The 25645-nt window shown below is 30.4% G+C and overlaps 1 protein-coding gene across 1 annotated transcript in view; it reads right to left on the bottom strand.

Annotated features, from left to right (window-relative positions):
• Positions 1 to 25645, bottom strand: part of Smp_169360 (putative kinesin) — a gene marked incomplete at both ends in the record, with an annotated part of 71929 nt that overhangs the window by 41545 nt on the left and 4739 nt on the right. The window contains 3 exons of the mRNA XM_018794649.1: positions 3829 to 3922; positions 5721 to 5936; positions 13240 to 13489. Of these exons, the coding sequence (XP_018649040.1) occupies positions 3829 to 3922; positions 5721 to 5936; positions 13240 to 13489 (560 nt within the window). The remainder of the gene's footprint in view (positions 1 to 3828; positions 3923 to 5720; positions 5937 to 13239; positions 13490 to 25645) is intronic.

The raw sequence follows: 25645 nt of genomic DNA, 5'->3' as shown, positions 1-25645 counted from the left end.
GGACTCAGTTTCTAGGTGGATAAGACGACGGCGTTTGAAGTGAACGGTACTGAGTTCCAGTGCCAGAGTGAACACCGATCCTGGGATGCAGGTACATCCAGCTGATGAGTCCCAAATATGACGAAACGCGCGTCCTGGATTTCACTACTAGCTACTAACCATCTTTGCTTACAAAGCTTGTGAATTAGGGCAATATCGAGACGATTCGCACAGGATGCATATATGCCAACAAGAGACTGATCAATTGTTGTCCTAACGAGCGATTGGAAGATACAAGCAAACAATATCAAATGATACGTCATCATAAAATCAGTTAGGTCTAAATCACCATTGAATCTCTTTGTCTTTCATCGACTTGTTATTGATTTTAAACTCGAATACATTGAATGATAGTCATTTATGTGGGAACTGACTAACCCTTTTAATTTTTGATTACAATAATGACAATTAAAACGATTGTTTTTCTACTAAGCATATAACACAGTAACCCAATGTGTCGTTGAGTAAAAATGATGAAAAATCATTGAAGAAAATTCTCATTTTCATGAAATCATTTACTTAAGCTCTACATTTGTATTGATAGTTTTTTGACAAATATGTACGTCTATAAAAAAGAGAGGAGTCATCACACCCTAAATTGATCCAATATGGTAACTATCAAAAGAGTTTGAGTAACAATCAGGGTATTAAAGAAAAATAGAAATATGAAAATTATTTACCAGTCAGAATGATGAGAGAAAATAGTCGAATAGACAGATATGAAGAAAAATGAAAAAACGTATTAAATAGATTTATGCTGATTTCAAACGTTCTACTTATAAAGTTGAAATCATGAGTCAATTGAAGCTAGACCACCATGGAAAACCTGGAAGCACTACTTGACGGCCAACTCGTCCTATTGTGGGGATCCTCTACAGTGCGCATCAGTGCACGAGCGCTTAACCACTAGACCACTGAGCCAACATCCAGTGGTGTTAATGTCTAACTTCAACCAATCCACGAAGTTGAGCGACCATTCACTAATGTCTTCAGTGAGTTGATATCTCCCAACAGACCTGGTTGAACTCCACTGGTCACTGCTCGTCACTAGAACTGGAGGAAATACCTCATGGAGCCAGTCACCAGTGAGCATATGGTCATTATTAGAAGGGTGTTTTGTGGAGATTTTAGTAATTTTATAAAGTTGAAATCATGAGTCAATGATCTAGTGGTTAAGCGCATATTCGTCATTATATCATATTTAATTTATCTATATTGAGAACTACTTAGTGTGATAAGTTAAAGAAAACTTCTGAAAACAAAAAGTGGTATGTGAGACATGCCGACATTCAACCGCTTTTAACATTTCCTGTGAATGGAATGAAAGTATACATTGGAGATAATTGTTGTCAACAACAAAAAAATCATTTTCCGACTAGATCTACTATATTTCTTTTACAAAATAGTAACAACATTAACAACAAGTACAACTTTGTAATCTTGTAAATAGCTTGTCATTGTCATTTATGCTTGTCAATAAATCAAATCCATTGGTCTTCATTTAACAAGACCAAATAACAAAATCAAAGAGAAGTAAAATTAAATAGAAAATAGCCAATAATATATGAGATATGCTGTATACAAGTGAATGCATGACATGTAATATTACATCAGCGATACATGAATCATTGACAATTATGCAATAAAGTAAAAACAAAACATGATGTGAATATAATATGTCGCTATCGGAAAGAAATGATTGTCTTTCTCTGATACATATACAATAGATTTATATATACAACACCTAATTTTGCATAGATTTTCTTTTTTTAAAAAACAAGCATATCTATATGTTGGAATTTTATATATCTCTGAGAAAATTCCTAACTAAAGAAAGATGTTAGTTATCACAATGTCATAGTTGCTGAAACGTATAAGCTCTATTTTATTAATTTTTTATAATGTTGGATGATTTTCAGATGGGGTTTTGCGGAGATTTCAGTATTTTTCATGGTTGAAATCATGAGTCAATTGAAGCTAGACAAACATGGAAAACCTGGAAACACTGCTTGATGGCCGTTTCGTCCTATTGTGGGACTCCTCAGCAGTGCGCATCCACGATCCCGCACTCGCGATATCCGAACAAAGGACCTACCAGTCTCGCGCCAGAGCACTTCGTGGGTTGGACGATTTTTTGAAAGAAATATTGTTTACAATATTAAGATGAATATATATGTATGTAAGTGGATAACAGTGTATTGCATTTAACTTAAAAAAACTTGGCAGTAACTGAAACCGCTTAAACATCCCGTTGAAAATGGAATTTTTTCCATGTCAAATACACTTTGAAAGATTCGATCACTAACGGTTGATAAAGTGATATGATATAAAGTCACTCTGTCTTCCAGATTCTTTTCAGCTTCTTATAACTTCAGCTAAGCTAACTTAATATATTGACTGGATAAAAATATAACTTGGTTTCAAATAATAAACTATAGCTTCTTAAAATTACAAATGGTCATCAAAAAGAAATTCTCCTCATATCACGTGATTCAGTAAATTTGTATCCATAATGGTTAATTAAATTTACATGATAATGCAGTCTGAAATTTTTAGATTGGTTTCAGATGATTTACATGCGTTCTTCTAAAGTTATGAAATTAAGAAATCATAAAATAAACCTGTCAATTTTATCAACTTATAACCTAAAATCTATCCTATAAAATAATTAAAAATCAACAGTTCTACATTTCTTGCTAAGTTCAATGACAGTTCTCTATTCTGTTATAATAATTAAAGCAAAATACGCTAGAAGGATAAAAAGATGGAGCATAGTATCATTCATATGATCCAAGGTATATGAATTGTTGGCATGAAACACTAATTGAATAATAGACATATTAAAATTACAAAAGGCAATAAATACCAAATCATCAGATTTTTTGTTATGGTTGCATACAAAATTGTTCAATTTTCACAAGGATCATAACAAAGTATGTTGACTACGTACTTCAATTAGTTCAGTTGTATTTTACTCAGATATCCGTGACCTTATTCATTACATAATCCCTTCACTTTTATTGTGTAATTTTTCTTCAGTCTGTTTTTTTAATGTCTGTAGATACTGTAGGTTGATTTCCAGTATTTTTACATAATGCATGATAAATATAATATGGGCATTTACAGTTACCTTGTCAACTCATCTTTAAAGTATTTATAATATGTATTTTAACAACTCAACTGATACCCACTAACTAGCTAGTAAGAGCGAATATGTTATCAATATGAAATAACCTAATATCTTTCTATTTGAAGTTCAATTCCAGTGTCAGTGTGAACATGAGGAGTTAAATGAAAATTCATCCAGCTGACAGTTTTCTCTGTAATATAAAACTTTACCAAAACTTGTAATTTACAGGAATATCAAGGCTACCAGCTCAAAATATCTATATACTATCAGGGACTGATCATTGAATTCCTTAATATTAACAACAGAAAAACTTGAATCCTTGCATCATAAAATCTTATTAGTCTTATTAGTAAGCTTCAATTTATTTAAGATTACAATCAATCAATGAAAAAGTACAATGAACTATGCTTCATTTATATGATGAGTATACTTCTTAAAATTATTTAATAATATAGATTCTTTTTTTTTTCTTTATTTATACGATGGTTTACTAAATATATTACTTTCAACTTAAGCTCAAAATATTATACTCAGAAAGATTTATCATGTACTTCTTACTGTTATCTAGGGCTAAAAAGAAAACTGTCATTTTAACTTGATCTATTGAACCAACATGAAGATTTTTCATAGTTATAAATGCAAATAGAAATTTTACTTACTTGAATCACGTGTACCAAATGATATTAGGCAACCATCTGATCCATTTACAACTGATTGAATGATATCTGTTAAAGCGAATGCGCATAACTCCGCCTAGAAATAAATAAACAAGTAATCAGTTGTTGTTGTTGTTTTTCTCAATAACACTGATATCATATTAATGTAAAATTACGAACCCATTATAAAAAGATGCAGAGTAAGGAATAAATGAAAACAAGTATGGGCAAATACTCTCATTGTTTAGCTGGTAAAGAAAAAAAACTGATTCAGGATGGATAACGTCTATTAGAATTGAGGTAACTGTCTTGAGCTCTCCTTGACTGTTGATTATTTTCATATGACTTTATTACATTTTACCTGTAATAATGGATGGGTGGCGTGGGGTGTGAAGGGGTGGATATTGTAATTATTCAAGACATAATTGACATAAATTCACTGTTTGCAAATTATAATACAGACTAGTTTAATCCATAACTTTTGTTCATACATTTCAATACCTTTTTGTTGATTATAAAAAAATAGATATACAGATTTATAACTAACATACGAGGAAAAGTTTAATTGAAAGTGAGTTAAATTTATTAAAAAAAAGAGAAAAAACTAAGTTATAGAACAATACTACTAACATTCTTGAAAGTCTGTAAAATAATTAAAATTCAATCCAGTCCCGTAACTAATTAATATTTTTATGATTCTCCGAGATAGAAGGTGTTTGTTTGTTTTTTTCAAATCGACTATTTTCCATCAAATAAACACTTCTATAGGATATGGTATTAATATGTGTCCCTAACTTATTCTAGTAAGACGTTCAGCCATATAAGCCTTATTTAATAGTATATTCATAATTTAGTAAATAATAAAGAATTGTGTATCAAATTTTAATGTAATTCTGATATATAAAGGCTTTTTGTGCTACCTTGTTGATTATTTAATTGACTAAGATTAAATTGATGGTTTGAAGTCAAGCACTGGGATAATATTAGAGATAACTGGGTTGAGTGTTTTATTAGATAAGTGATATTTGTCACAAATTGATCAATGGTTAACGCTTCTTTGTAAGCCAGGGAGCGCTGAACAGCTATTTCGTTGAAGTATCGAATATCTTCTCAGTAATCATTGTAGACTCCTCCAGGAATGGAGAAAAAACCTTCTGGTATTATGATAAGCTTATAACCGGATCCAGTGTTTTTGGTTTCTGAATATAATTGATTAACAATATTTCACGATGAATATTTGATCCAACTGGTAAGTACCATTATACTACCGATATGTCTGAGCTGAGGATATCTAAGAATTTATACACTACGACGATACAGATACTCAGTAACCTTCCATTTCTAATGTTAGTCTAACCGAGATCAATTCTTGATGAATACCACCCACAAATTCAAAAGCGAATTCGCTATTCTGATCATGTAATGCTACTACTAATATAAATTAATAAATTTTTTATGATGCAAAGTATGTGCATATGATCCAATTCAATTAATTAAACCTTTATATTAAAAAATCGATAATGGGGTGGTACAGAAACAAGCACAAATAGAACAATACGTAGACTATTACATTTTCATTCTACTAATGACACGTCTAATGCAATAGTTCTTTAATAAACCATGAATTAGCTGATAGATAGTCCTATAATATAATCAATTCATCATATCATTGCAGTTTTATTCTTTGTACTCTGTTCAAAATTACCAAGGGATTAAACCGTATTCACTCTTAAAAGTTCAACATGACAGATTCTTTTCTAAGTTTTAATAAATGGTAAAAGAGCCTAAACAGAATTCAATGTTATCAACAAACATTAATGTTCAAGTAGAAAAAATAAAAATAATTTATGATATTCAACCGCATTATCTAGCTATCCCATAAAATCTAATATTACCATTGAATCTTCTTCTGTAAAAATTCCATCCATTGCAAACAATTTTGAACCATGTGAATTTGTACATTTTAGATTCGTACTTGATTCATTTCCATTGATATTCGGATCATTTAAACAAACTTGATTTTTTCGTTTTTCTACTGTTAAATATGAAAGTTTTTGTTGTGATCCTTTGTCGATTTCATGATCAGATCGTAATTGTAATATAATTTTGACCTATTAACAATAAAATATAAAAAAAGCAGTTTTCTGTGTAAAAAGAACATTCAATTTAATATCGGTAGGGGAACAGTTGTTATCTGCGTCACATTCAGAATATTAGTCAAATCATACTTTCAAATCAAGTATCAATTAATATAAACAAATAAACATGTTTAGAAACTTAAATTCATATAATAAACTAGTAAATAATTACTGTGATTAATTCCCAATATTCATACAAGTTTAATTCATGGACCAACAGAATAAGCAAGAAGGAATAGTGACGTGAGCGAACTCAGTGAACATAATGAAACTGATAATAATCATATTAGTGTTGACAGAAACAATAATAGTAGTTGAGGCTAGTTTGATTAAAAAAATAATTTATCGGATGGATAAAGCGATAGAGGATCAGACATCTTACTGAACAATGTTAACAAAATAAAACTAATCATAAGAACCATAAATGAATGATGAAATCCACTAAGATGAATAGTGAGACCGTTATTGTGATCACATAAAAGTAGATAGAGTAATTCGATTTTTTAAGTATTTTCTCAAACAAAAAAATGAAGAAAAGTAACAGGAAATTGATCACGATACTAACACCAGGTTGACTAATAACTATGTTTATATATAAACATTAAGGTTGAGATGACCAATACCTACCGCTTCTACAAAACGTAAATTCCTGTCTTTTTTCTGTCTATTTATCATATAAAATGCTATACGAAGATCTATTCAATGAACCGTATCTACGATATGTCTTTGTAAGGTTATGCTAGCTAATTTAATCTCGTTTCCTCTCTCATTTATTCTCCTCGTCCATAAATTAAACATATATGAATATTGGAGTTCAACTACAACATATAAAAATTACCTATAAATAAGACTGTACAGTTTCAGAAAGTGATATCGTCGAAAAGAAGATTTTCTTCGTTGAAACATCTTAATTCTTTTTAATTATAATTATTCTTGATTAGTAAACTAAATTATACAGTAGTTAGTCACCTGATCTACGAACTTGCTAAAATTATTTGGTCAAAGTGTATCTATAGATTAATCAAGAGACAGTCGGATATGTAAATGAGTAGGGTTATTGATTTTTTGCATCCTTAAACATTGAAGGCTAAAGCTTTTTGTATGCTATTGAAGTTTACAATATTGTCTGATAGAGCTTTTTATCCAAAATTATGTTTAAATATTTTGTTAGCCATTACCACAATTGAAATATAAAATCTTTTATGGATTATTTCTAACAAAGCATAATATTAAGGTTATAGTAACACCATGGATTAGTTTCGCTGCTTATAACAGAAATTACTAATCAATTCATCTTAGAAATTTGACTATAAATCATCTTGTTCTAATATTTGGTTACCATATTAGAATCCTATTAGATGTTAGATAACTGGCTGGAGATAATTACTACGACAACTGATAAACTAATCTATCAGTTGAGACTACTAAAGCTCCAAATTGAATGAAATTGCTAATTCGTTATAAAAAAAAGAAATTGAAATGACATATTGAGTATGATTGATACAGGGATAAAATAAAAACTGTTATCCTGAATTGATCTTATGATAGAGTTTCTTATCTAACTATACCAGCAACATAGACACTTATGCTTATACTTACAAAAGAAAAATAATTTTGACAACAAGTATTGTATCATTATGTGAAGAAGTGAATTTTAATTTGTTTGCTTCTAAGCAAGTGATTCAATAAACCGTACAATGAATCAAATAATTACCGCCTTAATAATGCTCCGTATGACAGTCTCGAATGTGAAATAGTTTACGTGAAAGGATAGTAATTGACCTTAAATAAGCTACAATATAGTTTTAGGTGTTTAATAACATGAGGTCAATGAAGGTAGTTACATTCTCATGTAGTCAATCATACGACTAAGTTAATAAAAAAGTATTCATGTATTGAATACAGTATAGGGCTGCCCTACACTCTATCAAAGGGCAATGCTTTAACCAGTCATACGTCTAACTAGTTGCTCAGTAAAAATTTATGATCAACAATTTTAGCATCAATATTTTCGATCGTAGTTCATCTTGTTATGAATTTTCCTTGTTATATTTTCATTCGCTTAAAACCAAGTCACAACCTATTTAACCAATGACTTGGTTTACTTCAAGGTATCAGGCGGTTGACTTAAGCAGACTTATTCTGAAAATAAAACAAATGACTAAACTGCATGTCGGAAATATTCGCTTCATGTATACACCAGAAAAGTAATTCCCATACTGTCGCATAAGGAATGGCATCTATAAAAAGGGTTTTCCGAGTCAAAAGTGAGGATAAGAAAAATATTTATCGATTATTGAAAAACTAACTAATTTTTATCAATTTAATAAAATCGATGGCATCCTTGGGTGTTTTTGGCAGAAAAAAATTATCATCTGCCTTCCTATGAATTCCTTGATAATTATAAACCATGCAATAATTACATGATATATAAGACGTTGAGGGTGTCTATTATTATCCCTAAATAAATATATTTCCTCATCTATATTAAGTAAAATAATGGTCAATCAACCCCTAAATATTACCGAGTTTTAAACTACCTATAAATTTCAGCGGTTAAACATTATTGATTTTTAGTAATTAAAAATTGTCGTATTTTCCTATGAGTATAAATTTATGCTCACGAACTACTTAGTTACTAATGCTAATTTTATACTATATTGAAAAACTTCTCATTAACCTTCATCCTTATTACAGATCTTTGTTCGTTAGATTATCGATGGATGAACCTCGCTCGATCAATGTAATGGTACACAACAACAGATAAATATATTCATCTTAGATCTTGAATATACTAGAATAAGATTTTGTAAACTATTAAGTTAAGAACCCTTGAAGATGTAAACACGGTGTGTGAATATTAAAACCAAAAAAAAACAACGTTAAAATGTGTTCTTGAAACTCTTTTTTATCCAACAACGGATTTATGAATAGGCCTTTTCAACAAAGTGACTAGAGGACACCGTTATAATATGGAGACAATTCAATATTCCGTCTATCAATAAGATTTCAATCAAAAGCACTGTTTAAACTGAATGCTGTAAAAGAAGAACGAGCAGAGAAAAAACATATTTTGATTCTGAGATATGTTTAAAATTTGTGGAATAGTTTATGGACAGAAGCTTAATTACAGGGTGGGTATCTTCTAACACAAAGTAAGTAAATCCACATGACCTGAAACTTTCATTAACAAGAATTCAAAGATAGCTGAGAGATCCAGTCGCACAAGTTGATTATTATACCCGACATTGAAAATATAACCACAGGTTTACTTATCTTGTTTCATTTCATTGCAAAAATTATAGGAGGATATGGTTGGACGTGATCATTACATAATACGGAAAATTTAATCTGATACTAAGACTATGTCACTCACCTACAAAGTGCAGTTTATCATCAAATCAGTACCCATGATATATATAAGATAATCTTAGGGCACTCATTATTTGTCATAAATCCATGAATTATTTGTTTGCAATCAATAAAAACCTTAACTGACGTAGTTAAGGTTTGAAATAGTAGGTTCATGAACTTTCAAGGAACAGAGTTATTGACACAGTTTGCTTCTAAAACATTTATATGTCTTGTAAAAATGACAGTCCTAGTAATGCTAGGTATATTGTCTCTTACACAAAGATCCACTAACTAATAATAAATGACTTGTTTAAAAGTCGAACACTAAGAATTCAGTTTTATATTAGGACAAATGTTTTTGGTTTAAAATATCAACAAAAGACTGGTAATCTAAATATTAAAATTTTGATACATATAACGCAGTCTAAATCATGAAGTTTCTCTATCGAACAACATGATTTTCGTATAACATACTATATTGCAAAAGGGATATGATTGATATTCTTACAAGTATTTCAGGCTGTTTCATAGTACAGCTCATGTTGAACACCTTTACCTAGGAAACAACCATATTCCTGTTAACACTAATCAAAATATACAAATGATGCTCATAAACACTGATATCTGTCCTCTCACACAGTTTTAAATAAATATGTATATATTAATAAAATGTTTCATAAACATAATTCCCTTAATTATGTTAAAGAGAGAAAGTACTAAGATTGGTGCAGAATAATATGAATTCACTTTATTTCGTTAGGTTATCATCATCTACTCACAACCTATAATATTTTAAAATCAACCTTATTATAATATTGATATACTTATAAACACGAGGGTGATTATGTGTTTGAGATGGTGGAGAAGATTTGTAGCTCAGATGGATGAATATGTGTATTATGATGCAACGAAGATTCTGACAGAGTTAATAAGATTATAAAACATTTTGTTTCGGATAAATAACATTTTGCAGAGAAAGTCCCAGAACATTGAATTAGTGACTAGAACTAATGGAGTTAACAAACTTTAAATGATAGTGTAATTAAGAAACGGAAGACAGATTAATGGTAATAAGGAAAGATATGAATTGAAATCAGTCAGTTATGAATTGAAGAAAAATGACAATGATGTGATCAAACTTTAGAAAGATTTGAAATAATAGATGGAGTAGTAAACAAAAAGGGTTGTAATGTTACCGGGGCAAAGAAAGATTTGTTACTGCCATTTCTGGATACATTGATCTGATATTAGACGTTTTGTCTCTATTAGGGTTTGATTGTTTATTAATCACATTGAAAGACGTCAGTGTACTGACTTGATTCCTGTGTCCAGGAGATGTCTTGAAATGGATCTCCTAAATGTTTTTAATCCATTTGGCCTTAGATTTTTCGGAATATGTTCCTTGAATCGAACGTAGGCTTTCCTTTCTGTTCTACCAATGTAACTGCTGTGGCAGATACTTTTAAATTTGTATACACAGTTGGTGGTAACATGAAAGGGATGCTTATTGACCTTCGATAGTGTTAAAGAACACGTTGTTTTGGACAAGACAATCAGTTTAGTTGCAGGATAAGTTCTTGTCAATGCAGTTTTTAGTCTCATACTGATTGATCCTGTCACTTCATCACCTTTGAATCTATGTTTCTTTGGGTTTTTTATCTTCACGATTTCCATATTCCTCAATAAATTTCAGTGAGTATCCGTTATTATTTAAACATGTTTTAACATTCATTACATTCTCATCTAGTGTATCAGCAGTACATATTCATTCTCTTCTGTGAAACAGTTTTTTAACAAGTGCCTTTTTATAATTGATTGTACAAAAATGTATTGAAATTAAGATAAATCATATTCCATAAATCATTCCTATAAACAATACGTTGAACTGTATCATGCTTCTTTCATTTTATTGCAATATTGAGAAAATAAAACTTGTTTTCATTTTTATATTCCATAGTAAACTGGATGTTTGAATGAGACTAAATCAATAAACAGTGCTCGCAAACACCCCCCAGAGTGGCTAAGCAAAGGTTTGGTGAAAAAAGTAAACAACTCGATATTGGCCCATTTAGTACAAACTGGTCATTGTGCCAGTATAAACCAATCCTTTTCAATTATTTATAGGGTCAGGAATGTTTTGCCAAAGCTTGTCAGGCTTAAAGTCCTTCAAACGGTTGAGGCAGTAGACATCAGGATGAAGAAACCGGAGCTATGAGTACAGAAGAAATATCTCCAACCCCTGCTCCTCCTTTGGCCAACCACAAGGCCAATTAATCAATAGTAATCTTAGCTATTGGATGACCTAATTTGACAATGTAATTACCATCTTTCGTAGTCAAATGTAATTGTCTCTCTTATCTTTTCTCACAAATCTTTGTACTATTATTATTAATATTAGTTAAACATCATTATCAATCTCCGCTATACATGATTCATTCACTTCGCATTCATCCCTCTTTATTAAGTCTTACTAATTTTTCACACAATTTAGTCTTCCACTTGATCGAATTGTAATTGCAATATCATATCTCTCATCCTATCTGACCCATATTTATTCTGATCACAGATCTTAAATTTTGGCTTAACATATATACAGATTCAAGCATTAACATCCTATATGAGTCATATCAACATTAACAACTTTATTCTATTTGGTTTGACAATCCTAAATTACATACTTTAAACAATGTACTTTGCCTTTAACCTGGCCATTATGTCGGATTATTAATTTGGATATATAATTGTAGAACCTGAAGAGAATTTATCGAAAAGAATATTCTTCGTTCAAATATTAGTCTTTTAATATAATGGGGATCTTTAAACGATTAAACAGTGCTTCCATGTTTTCTATGGTGGGCTAGCTTCAATTGACTCATGATTCGAGCTTTGTAAATACTGAGATCTCCACAAAACCCCTTCTGATCAATAAATTATTAGTTAAAATAATGTCTTATTATTACTGAATGAGTATTTGAAATAAAATATTCATTATGTATTTATTCATTTAAGATGTTTGTTTCTAAGTAAGTTTTAAAAAGAAAATAAAAAAAAAACTTGATTTATCAAAATCTAATTAACTAAGTATTTAATTTAATGATTCAATTAAAATTTTAAAACTAACATTAATCAATTTGAAAAGAATAAATCATTATAACCATACAGGGACACATTAACATAAGTGAAATGTTACCTTTTTAAGATGATTGAATTAAATGAATAAAAATTAATTTTAATGAATAATTACCACTTCAATAAAATGTAAAATACAATAAATTGATTAAATATATAACATAATTAAGTTAGTATTTAATTTACTATCAATTAGGAAAATTATAATGAAATCAACCTAAATGAATAAGAAGGGGGGTTTTGTGGAGATTTTAGTAATTTTTATATAGTTGAAATCATGAGTTAAGTGAAGCTAAACCACCATGGAAAACTTGGGAGCACTGTACAGCCATTTCATCCTATTGTAGGACTCCTCAGAAGTGTGCATCTACGATCCCGCCTCACGAGATTCCAACCCAGGACCTGTCAGTCTCGCGCGCGAGCGCTTAACCACTAGACCACTGAGCTGGTCGGCATCCAACAGTGTTAATGTCTCACTTCAACCAATCCACGAAATTGAGCAACCATTCACCAGTGTCTTCAGTGAGTTGATATCTCCCAACAGACCAGGTTGAACTCAATTGGTCACTGTTTGTCGCTAAAACTCGAGGAAATACCTCATGGATCCAGTCACTAGCTAATCACTGGGTTCTAAACTCACAATAGAATGAATCGGCCGTCCATTTCTTCCAGGTTTTCCATAGTGGTCTAACATCAATTGACGCATGATTTCAACTATATTGAATGAATCAACTTGTAACCTTAAAAATTAGATTTGAAATATATTATGAATTATGATATAGCATTTACTTACTTTACTAGTTTTGATATTTAATGCAGAATTGTTAGTACCATTTCGACTCCATTTTAAAAGTGTTGGAGGCATTGGGGGTGGATGATGATGGATAACTTCGGAAAATCCTGTCAAACATTTTGATTGTTGATTGTAACGATATAATGTTGATGTATTATGTCCAGATAAATGATTTATATCAGTGATATCATTAGGCAGAATTTTACGTTTACGTTTTGAATTATTTGTAATTGTAAGTTTCTGACCAGCTCTGTTAAATAAAACAAATAAATAAATAAATGGATACAGTTTATTCTATTGTGGTAATTGTTTTCGATAACTGATAAATTCTATGGAATGGAGAAATTTTTCGTAATAATGTGAAAATCTCTGCTAAAAAACTTAATCGAAACTGTAATGTTCTTTTAAAATTGAGTTCATCTAATTCATTGCTTTAGATTACTCAGAAATTATGTCTTATATCTCAACTTTGCACATTTTCACCTAATCAATAATTAAACAAAATGTCAACACTGCTTAGGATTATAATCAATGAACTGATTTACTGATATCTTGCCTTTTTTTGTTAGCCTCTATACTTCGTCCGATCTACTATTAACTAAGCCATAATAAAATTTCAGTTTAATGAGGATCTATTCATGTGCTTTACAGGTTTTGTCCGTGAAGGTTGATAGACGCTCATAGACACATCATTGGACTTTCTATTTCCTGTGATGATATTATATTAGTCTTTAAACATTACTCGGATGTTGCTTCCATCAGTTGCTAACAATCCTCCAAATAAAATTATGGTTGAACAGCAGTAAATTACTTTGTTTCTCTAAGTTAAAATGATAAATTATGCACAGAACATTACTACTACATATATTTATTGTGAGGTTAGGGAAGATGACTTTGTTCGGAATAGTTATTGAATTTTAGCAAAGACATAGCCATATAGTTTATACATTTGTGTATAATTAAATTTAACATGTAAATATTATCTATTCAGTCACTTTATAAACAAATACTATATTGTTATATATACTTGAAATTATGAGTCATTTGAAGCTAGACCACCATGGAAAACCTGGTAGCACTGGACGGCCGTTTCATCCTATTGTGGGACTCCTCAGCACTACTATATTGTCTTGAAAAATAAGATTTTTCCAGATATTTAGTCATTAAGAGAAGCTAATTCACGAGTACTTAGTTATTTTACGATACATTAGCTTGTTCTAATTGCAGAACAATTAATGTCGTTATACTGACTGACATTTATATGTTCTAACATTTATTAAACAACTAAGACTGATCAAGATACCATCAAAAACAATTCCAATACTATTATTTAAATAATTACAAGTTGGATTAAAAGTTACTCACGTTAAAAAATTTGGTAGCTATCTAGGTCCATCAAATTAGTAGATAACGAAGTAAACGTTTAAAATTAAATGCACCGGTTCGAGGTTAGGTGTAAAAAGTAAAATCTAGAATGCATGAACTTTCGAATATCGAATTCAAAGTAATATGACATACTCATTTTAGGCCTTACTCCTGGTAATCTTTCATCTATTCTATAAAACCTTTTCTCATAATTGTTATATCGAGGCTACACTATTCTCACATGATACATATATCTCAACTAAGATTGATCAAAATCTAGTCTGAAATATTCATATCAAGATAATACAAACTATTACGAACGAACAGATAATTCCTACTTAAACATGAAAAAACACCAAATCCAGCCAAAAGGATCTATTTTCAACGAATTTATTATCAAGCTATACAATCGTATATATAAATGAAATTTTTTTTGTTAAAGTACTAATTCCGTGAGGAAATGTGAACAAAGAATAACCCAAATGATAACAATAATTTCATAGTTTTAAGCATGGATCAATTGAAGCTAGACCACCATGGAAAACCCGGAAGCACTGGACGGCCGTTTCATCCCATTGTGGAACTCCTCAGCAGTGCGCATCCACGATCTCACTTCGCGAGATTCGAGGCGAGTTGGGAGATATGGACTCACTGAAGACAATTGGTGAACGGTCGCTCAACTTCATGGATTGGTTGAAGTTAGACATTAACACTATGGGATGACGGCTCAGTGGTCTATCGGTTAAGTGCTCTGGCGTGAGACTGGTAGGTCATGGGTTCGAATCTCGTGAGGTGGGATCGTGAATGCGCACTTCTGAGGAGTCCCACAATAGGACGAGTTGGCCATCCAGTGCTTCCAGGTTTTCCATGGTGGTCTAGCTTAAATTGATCCATGCTTAAAACTATGAAAATACTTAATTCTCCACAAAACCCCTTCTGATACTAATAATACGAATTAACTTCATATTTAATTGAGTTCATAAAAAAGAATGTTTTTTTCTAGAATTCTATTTTATATTGATTTTTTTTTGTAAATTTTTAACTTAGTTACAAAATAATAAGTATTTAATTGAGAAAAATATTTATCAACATGTAAAGGGAAACATATGTTCAATATTCAAAATGAAAAAAAATTTTTTTCAGAAAAAAACAAACAACCAAACGAGTTAACAATATTTCAGACAAATATGAATCAATATTTTTGATATAAATAGATAAAATATCAATTGTGTTTAAATGAAATGTGAATTTTTCTTGTTCGGTTTAAAAATTAAATCCAAAAATAAATTTTTTTTAAATTTTACTCTCTTTTTATGTCCCTTTCTCTCGTTCTCTCGCTCTTTCTTTCTTTGCATGATTTTTAAAATTTAAATTTCGATAGTATAATAAGAAGACGAAGATCATCAGAACTATGTGATATATATCAGCGCAATACATTTCAAACAATCTGATCACAGATAATGTACTTGTTAAGAACATTTATATATAAAATAAAAGGTCAACTAGATTGGAAGTGGGAGGTAAGAGGAGACAAGGATAATAATAATAATAATAATGTGGAAACAATTTGAAACCTAATCACTCTAGATAATAAGCTAATATTACCAGGGTAGGTTTAAGGTGAGAACAAACTGTTTTTCAATACACAAAGGGGGTTTGAATTTTCGTATGGCTGAGGCTTTAATAAACCTTATATATACCCTTTTACACTTTTATACAACACCACAAAAACCGAGTTAAGATCAATCTTATGACCTGTTTCGATTATATATTTGGCAATAGAGGATGATGGATATTTATCCTCTACTGTTATTGAGTCATTTGATTCTATTTGTTTCTGCAGCCAATTTGGTACATATTCACACACCCTAATTTTCAAATCACGATTGCTCCCCCCTATTTTTGTGTGACCACACACACATTTAGATTGGTAAACACAGTGGGATGTAACACAATCGATTTCATGTCTTTTAGGTTTTGAATGAAGCATGGACTTCGTTCTTTCTTTGATAATGGCCTTCTCTGCACATTAAGTTTTGTTGATGAATTACTTTCCATTCAGTGATTAGTTATATAGTTGAATAGTAGTTTGGTAGCTTGGTGAAAAATTATAGAGTGCTGTCATAAAATATGAAAACTAAACATTAAATACAATATTTTCACGTTTTCTTTCAGTTCTCTTTTACATGTTTCATGATTTCTTTAATTATGTTGTTATTACAATTGTTTTCTTTTTCTTTGCATATTGTCTTCTATTTAATCTTTTCAATATTCTGCTGTCAGGTATGTCACTTTTAATTGCTGCTACATATTACTTATTGCTATCCGTATAAATAGTATGCACCACAATATGTGAAGTTTTTCATAGACAAGTCAAATTAGAAATCATTATCAAGTTTTGATTTGATAATTTTGAATAAATTGAGCATTGGGTAGATTGTTATAAATAAATTAATATATTTGTAATATCCCAATGAGTAGAAAAATTGGATTTTCTGACGTTTCGTGACTCAATGTAAGCCACTTCTTCAGAGAATAAATAACAAAATTCACAATAATCCAAGTTTAAATAGTACAACGGAACAACACGAATATTGGGTGATCAATCAAAAACAGTTTTGAGTAAATCAATGTCATGTCATTTCATTTCGGTCAAAGTATTTCATAAGCGACATGTATGTAATTTTTTGTGTATGTATGCATTGTTAATGATGAAAAATGTGTGACCTTTATAATGACAAAGGATAGAGTTTAATTTGTAATGTAATGGTGTGAAATTGTAATTATTCTCCGAAGAAGTGGCTTACACTGAGCCACGAAACGTCAGAAAATCTAATTTTTCAACTCATCGGGATATTACAAATATATTAATTTATTTACAAATTAGAAATGTGTCACGTCGAGGATTGACTTGAATTAGACAATTATTGCAGTAATGATTTATCAAACTCGATGGTCTTATAAGCTAATCAGATAGATTGGAAAGTTATAGGTTTCATATTAGGCTAAGTAAATGAAACATAGTGTTTATAATGCCCATAATGCCCATTATTTGGCTGAAATCACTCTTTGATGAAAACTCCCCTAAAAATAAATAGTATCTTCAAATAATAGATAGGATTTCATCGCATCTGTGATTTTAACACAATAAATTGGGGTCAGGGTATATGAAATATAAAAATGAAAGATTTCATGTGTTATTTAGTTGTTCATTAAGATGTTAGAGTTTCCTATTAAATAAAAATGTGAATCCTATGAATTAAATGATGTTAGCGATAGCATTTATGGAAAACTAACTGATAAACATTCTGACAGTGCAAGCCAGTAATACTTTAATACAACTGAACTGAACATTGTGGAGTTACACTTTTGATAGCCATATTGGAGTGTTTGACTGTTATTATTTACCAGTAATTTAAACTTTAATTTATTGTATGTTGAATAATTAACCAAATTTTATGAAACATTTGTGTCTTTCTTACATGATAATTAAACTCGATAGACTGTAGAAAACAGATGCTATTCTGATAATAACCGAATAATTTATTCTATAATATCACTTTGAAGTCAAATGTTTCATATTTACTTTGTATCATGTTCAAAATAGTACGCTGACAACCGACTATTAAAATCAAACTTATCTATATGCACTACGTAGTAATTAGATATAGTGTAAGACATTGAAATGTGGTGAACAATTTCTGTAAACTAATAAGGATAAACGGAAGATGAGTAAACAACCAACTTCCTTCAGTGAAACAATTTTCACATAAAAATGTCTCTTAAAATTGAGTTATCCACATATCAAATTATTTTAAATAACATAGTTGCACCAACAGAATCTTGAATAGTAACGTAAACAAATACTGAAAAGTTAATCAAAACATTTCGACCTACAATGAACATAACACATAAACAAACATTCAAAAAAACTATTAGAAAAATGAGAATGACTTCATTTAATGTCGTACTTCCCAGCTGAGAACAGCCAAAAATAACTAGAACCTTTATCTATCTATCTATCCATATATATATATATATATATATATATATATATGCTTACAGGGATAATACATAAGCGGTGAATTTAATACACATAAATAGGAAACAAAATCCCAAATATAGTTAAACAACCATTAGTTTGTCTGATAAGATAAAAACTTGGAATATCTTCTTCGAAAACATGCCAAAAATAAAAGTATAGTAAATTTTGTTAATCAAATGAAGAATTAGCAGCCTCGAGACATTGAAGATTTTTTAATCACGACTCTCTAAACTCATAGACTGAACAAAAATTAACTAAGGTGAAGATGTAATAGTGTTTAATTTTCAATCATTTTTTTCACTTTTTTTATACATATTGAATAATGCTATTAAACTCAATAAAGGCAAATATTTTTCTGGTTAGCGTTTTTTAGCGAGTTAGTTTTCAACGGGATGAGGTCGATAAGCCCATGCCCAACTCTCCTCCTTTATCTGGGCTTGGGACCTGCAGTAGCCCCCGGAGGAGCTACAGGTGGAGTTGCTACAGGCGGCCTATGCTCCATTGGGAGTAACAGACGTAAGTAAGTAAGTAAAGACAAATATGTTAATTAACATAATTCTCATTTGTTTTGCTAACATAATTTGGTTTTCCACTGTTTACAAAGCTCACTAGAAACCAAGTCAGAATTCGTAAGCATGAGATTATTTATTAATTATTGTGAATACCCATTAATTAATGTCGAAAGGATCGTTTGAACGGCCATAATTACATACTGCTAAATAACAGTAAACTAGGATGAACCATCTATTCACTATTAATCGATAATCAATAATTTTCTGGTTTATATCATTTCATGAGAAGCATCACATTTCGATTAGAATGAAATCTACTTTTCAAATAGTTTTTAATTATTAAAAAGAATTATAACTAAATGATTTACTAGGTCATTTTTTAATTCAAATACAGTATGGCTGGAATTATATTATTAAATACATAATCTTTACACATATAATTGTGGTTAAACAAAACATATAAAATATAGATACTGAAAATTGGATTGAAGGATCTCAGATGGGGGAGCTTGGAAAAGAAAACTTTAACCCAAAATCCAAAATAATTTCTTCAAGGTTACTGTTACATTGTATATTATCTCTGAATTGAAGTGTTTATTGTTATAGGTGATTCAGATTATTTGGATTCAAAGAAGAATTTTTTCACTTACTTTACAGAGTTACTAAATGAATCGATTGGGTTTTTGTAAAACTATGTTACCAAGTAACCTACACAATAAGTCTAGTTTATTATTGATGTTGCTCATCTATCTGTTATTTATGGTAATGAATAACATGACAGAATATTGTCTCTTATCAAAACAGAATTATCAATAATTTGTTTCAACTACATTTAGATAACTAAGACTTGTAGACAACAAAAACTCTCATTAAGTAGTTGGGTCTTCTTTTTCTTTCTAAAAATAATAAATTTTCAGTTATTTACTTATGCAGTTTTGTTTGTTTGATATTTGTATGTTTTAACTAAATACTCCTTCTTCAGATATGGTTAAAATCAGTCTAAATTACATACTTATTGACATTCATTTTTTAAACAAGGAACTTAAATGAAAAGTATTTACATTTTAAAAATAATCCTACCACAATTCATTTGTTTGCAATTATAAATTATAAGGAAAGGTTATAACATTATGTAGAATGTTATTTTTCGGGCTAATCAATCTATTGAATACCATGATTGGATACTAAGAAGTGACCAATATGATGTTTGCCCACTTCTTAGTACTGAAATATGGCCACTGTTCCATGGCGTTCAGTATCAAATAGACTATCTTTGAATATTACATTTTTGGCAGAGTTGTTCAGATGATCGATGCCTAGGTATCGTTTAAGTTCGCAATCACCAGCATGTTTCATATTCAGTTTTTTATGATTCGGCGATATCTAAGGGATATGGATCGGTATCATCTAGTTTCTTTGTCAGCTTAGTTGTGAGATCCGAAAATATTTAACTTTATTAACTGTAATTTGAGAGCAATAGTGGATATCGTATAGAATTTATATATATGAAACTTATATCACAAGATTCATAAGCTATGGTTTTGTTTCCATCTCGAAACTTACTTACTTACACCTGTTACAACTCGTCGAGGAGCATAGGCCGCACGCCAGCATTCTCCATCCAACCCTGTCCTGGTCAATCCTTTCCAGTTCGTTCCAGTTGCTATTCATCCTTTTCATATCTGCTTCTATTTCCCGACGTAATGTGTTCTTTGGCCTTCCTCTTTTCCGCTTCCCTTCCGGATTCCAAGCTAGGGATTGCCTTGTAATGCACATTGGTGATTTCCTTAATGTATGTCCTATCCAATTCCAACGTCTCTTCCTAATTTTCTCTTCAGCTGGAAGCTGGTTTGTCCTCTCCCATAAAACGCTGTTGCTGATAGTATCCGGCCAATGGATGTTGAGTATTTTGCGTAAACAACTGTTTATAAATACTTGTAAATTCTTGACGATGGATTTAGTAGTTCTCCACGTTTCAACTCCGTACAGTAGGACTGTCTTGACGTTCATATTGAAGATTCTCACTTTGAAGTTAGTTGACAGTTGTTTGGAGTTCCATATGTTCTTCAATTGTAGAAGAACAGTGCAGTGGGTTGGAAAACAATTTTAAATTAGTATGTTTTGTACTCAGTGTACTCGTTATACCAAATATAATCCTTTGGTCAAAATTTATTAGTTTCTTTTCTTCATTGCATTTTGTTTTCTTTCCGATAAAATATGAATTAACAAAATTGATAGAAATGATTCTTGTTTATGGATGAAAGAATCGATAAGAGAAAAAGTTTTATAGAATGAATATAAATTAATTAGAATTGATAGAGTTAAATTGGGTAATGTTAATCGATAAAAATATCTATTGCGCTCCGCTAATAACTTCAAATGTTATCGTCATTATATATATAGATATAGATATAGACAGATAGATAGATAGATACGCAAAAAGGATAAAATTACATCACTAGACAGACTGTTTCACTCTTGAAATCGTGAATTATCAGCTTAGTTCAGTGAATAGATGCTTTGAATTCTATGGAAGACGTATAGTTGATGCATTCGTCATTGAATAATTTCATTATCGAATCACATTATGTTCAATATTCGGTTACTATTTACAATCCAGTTGTTACATTTACGGTAACTAATATATTCTGTTATCTGTCTCATGTACAGACATCTTAGTGAATGTGATTATAGATTCTTAAAAAATATATCTACGAAATGTAGACAAAAACAATATACTTATTGACTTAAATAGTTGCATATCTTCAAACAGACATAGGAATTTGGTTCATTCAACATTATCGAAAACGAAAACTTAGTAGTGCGTAGTACGTTGCAAAGAAACTGATTTACTCGGAAACACTCCTCATAAAAACAACTACTTCAGTTATTGAATTGACAAAAATATAAAAATGGTATTCTTGGAAAGAATTACTACCTTTGCCTGAAATTTTAATTTGATAAAATATTGACCAAGATATGTCTGAATAATGCTATTGTTTGAAAGTTTTATGTAAGTGAACTTTGACTGACATTCCTTTTTGTGCCTCTGAAATATAAGCTTTTTTTCGTTCACCTTCTTAAACTAAATTTACTTATCTATTGAAGCAAAGTACACTTCTCCCCTAAATTGTCGTACATACAATTTTGATGGATAGCAATTTTTTTGAATAACAAAATGCACCAAGTTATGGCAACAGTACTGAGATACCGCTAACATAACATTTCATTCACATTCGATTAATCATTCATGAAGTGTCATTAGGTGACATTATTGAAACCTACATTCTTCTAATAGAAAAATCTATATCAAGTAATGATTACTGGACATAGTGTATAGCAAAAAAGAGAGTAAAAAATATAAGTCAAAAAAGAATTGCCGTTACCCATCAGTAAATATATAACCATTTATTTATGAATCAATGTCTAGTTGTAAATTGAAACATCAATATCATTTCTGCTCAGCATGTTTTCATTTATCTACTTTAAACGAATATTGAGTAAGGTTCATTTCCTGAAAGTTTTTGTATGCTCTAAATTTAATGGTAATCTGTTAATAACTAGCTTCAATATGATGAACACCAAACATACATTCATGTTAATATAAAAGAAGAAACAAAGATAATTATGAAAAACATTCCTTCATACTTAGTTAAAATCACTTTATTCTAAATAACCTGATCCAATATATGTAATAATTAGGAAAATGTATTTTCATAGTTGAAATCATGAGCGAATTGAAGCTAGACCACCATGGAAAACCTAGAAGCATTGGACGGCCGTTTCGTCCTATTATGGGACTCTTCAGCAGTGCGCACCCGATTTACAAGGTGCCCGATTCATTTAAATATTTCAAATGGAATTTCCAGAGAAATAGTGATATTAGAAACTCACTAATAACTTTCATATTTAGAAATATCTTCAGCAGAATAGTTCCAAGTTATAAATGTATCTATGAACTACGTTAGTTTAACGAGGTTATTAAATTAACTAAAAGGAATGAACGATGAAATTATGAGACTAAACATTAGAATAAACTAATACTTGAAAATTAAATTACAAAGTTATTGACAAAACATTTAGAAGTTAGTTGTCATTGTGGGCTGATATCAGATGGACAATCAGTGGAAACTACGAAGTAATGAACAATTGTCTCATCAGGTTTTATCAATAATCAGACATTTACACCCATACTGTACAGAAAGTTGAACCACAGATATTTTGGGTTTTCTGTAAGTATAAAATTCTTAAATCGCTGAGTTGACACTTGACAACTTGAGTTTTCAAATATAGTCGTTCTGTGAAACACTGCGAATGGTATTTAGTATCACTAACAATGTTTGTTTTACTCTTAACACTGTTGAATCAGTGATAATCACTGTCTCACACTGGGAATTTTTGAATTGATCATGTTTTTTTCTTATAATGATAACGATTTTAAGCATTAACCATCTAATCTTAAATTTGAAGCTCAGTGATATTGCGATCATCTCCATTCAACATTCAACAGATTGACCGATTCGTAAAAAATATACAGTTTCCTTAAGAAAAATTGAACGATACATCAATTTCCCATTAATAGAGAATAATAAAACCATTATTATAATATGAGCTTTTATCTGGCAGTTGGGATACGAACAATTATGTCAAGTTAGTTTTACAAAATATTTCCTCCTCTAGGTATCTGAACATTTCTTTCAAAATAAATTACAAAATCAAGATAATCACTATCCATTTCTGTGTATTGACAAAATAACAAAGCTGTGTCTTACAATACCCTATCGCTAACTGATTACCATCATAGCCTTGTGTAAAAAATCTGTACCTTAATGATCAATACATGGAAAGTTGAAAACAAATAGTGAACTAAGTCGTTTAAAATCAAAGATATTTTCTTTTAGTTGACGTAAACTGTAATCAATTATTCACAGTAATTAGTGATGACTAAGTTATTTTTCTAAAATAAATAATATTTACAGTATAGTACGGTTAGAATACATAAATTAAGCGGTACCTAAATTGTGTATTGCTAACTTCCTTTATACCCAAAATAACAAACAAGGTCAACTATTGGAAATTTTGTTTTATTTTGTCAATAAATTGTAAATAGCTAACTGTATACGACGGACGTAAGTCAATAATAGTCATTTTGTGACCTTTATTTTCATTTTGGTTCGTTTAATTATTGACTAATATATAAGCCAGAGAAATAATATTTTATTTCTGTATCAATCACTTTAAATCTCTACGTCCTTCAGCATTTCCACCTTAACCGATTGTCCCAGTGATAACTTTTCAGAAAGTGAGGCTAGGTGGATGTGGTTTAAATCTCTCAGGGAGAATCATTTCCATCATGACTACAGATATATTTTTCTGATGCGTATCAAATAAAGGGAAACCGAGCCTTAGGCTTTCATATCAACTAAATCTAACCATTTAACGTCACAACATAGTACTCATAATGCTGAGTAAATTAGATCAATGGTAACGTTGCAGCTTTACTGATAGAATCCGATCACCACCAAAAGACTCGATAAACATAATAGGATGGTCATTACTTAAAAACCAATAAACATAAATACCATTAATTTCAGATTAAAACATTCACAAAGTTAGTCCCTTAATTGACTAATAGTCCTATTTTTATTAAAGTTTATTCGATTGAGATTTACATATCAGTTTGATCACATTCACAATTTCACTTGTGAAATATCAATCAATTGACCTGTAATAGTGAAAAACAGCATTAGTTTCAAAAGTGTTGTGCCAGAATCGATTGTTCGTTACTAGATAGCAACATGTACCAAAATGCATATACTTATCTTTTTTAATATATACCTTTAAACTTATTAAATGTTCATCATCTAGTTATCAGAGATGGTTGATGATTCATTGATTATAGTAAATAATCACTTAATTATAATAAGTATTTAAATTTAACACTTAACTAAATGATAATTAATGTTTAAAAATTTGATATACAGCTTAATAATTAAAAGTAGTTGTATATAGGAAAAAAAGGGTAATTGAATCACCATGTAGATAATTGTTTCCAATGCATAGAAAAAACATATTAGTCATTGAATTTAGTTTGAATTCAATATATAAAATTTTCTACCAAATTATTTGCTAATAATTTCACTTACAGTATGAAGTGTTTTAAAGTTGTTTAAAATAAGACTCATTTATAAGCAAAGATGGATATTAGCTAGCAGTGGAATCCAGGACGCGCGTTTCGTCCCATTTAGGACTCGTCAGCTAGGTGTACATGCATCTCAGAGTTGATGTTCACTGTGGGACTAACCATCGCGTTATCCACTCAGCTACTGAGTCCTAATAGCCACTTGCTTATGCAATGGGATAAAGTTTAAATTCACCTGATATTGTTTGTTTGAATCTTCCCACTGATGTTTAGGACTGCAGCTGGTCAGTCGCTAATTGGCATATGTGCATACTGTGCGTATTGCCTCGATATAGCCTTAAT

Source organism: Schistosoma mansoni, chromosome 1 (assembly GCF_000237925.1).
Source record: "Schistosoma mansoni strain Puerto Rico chromosome 1, complete genome".
NCBI lineage: Eukaryota > Metazoa > Platyhelminthes > Trematoda > Strigeidida > Schistosomatidae > Schistosoma > Schistosoma mansoni.
Note: the sequence above shows the minus strand (reverse complement) of the source record. Positions and strands in the feature narration are given on the sequence as shown.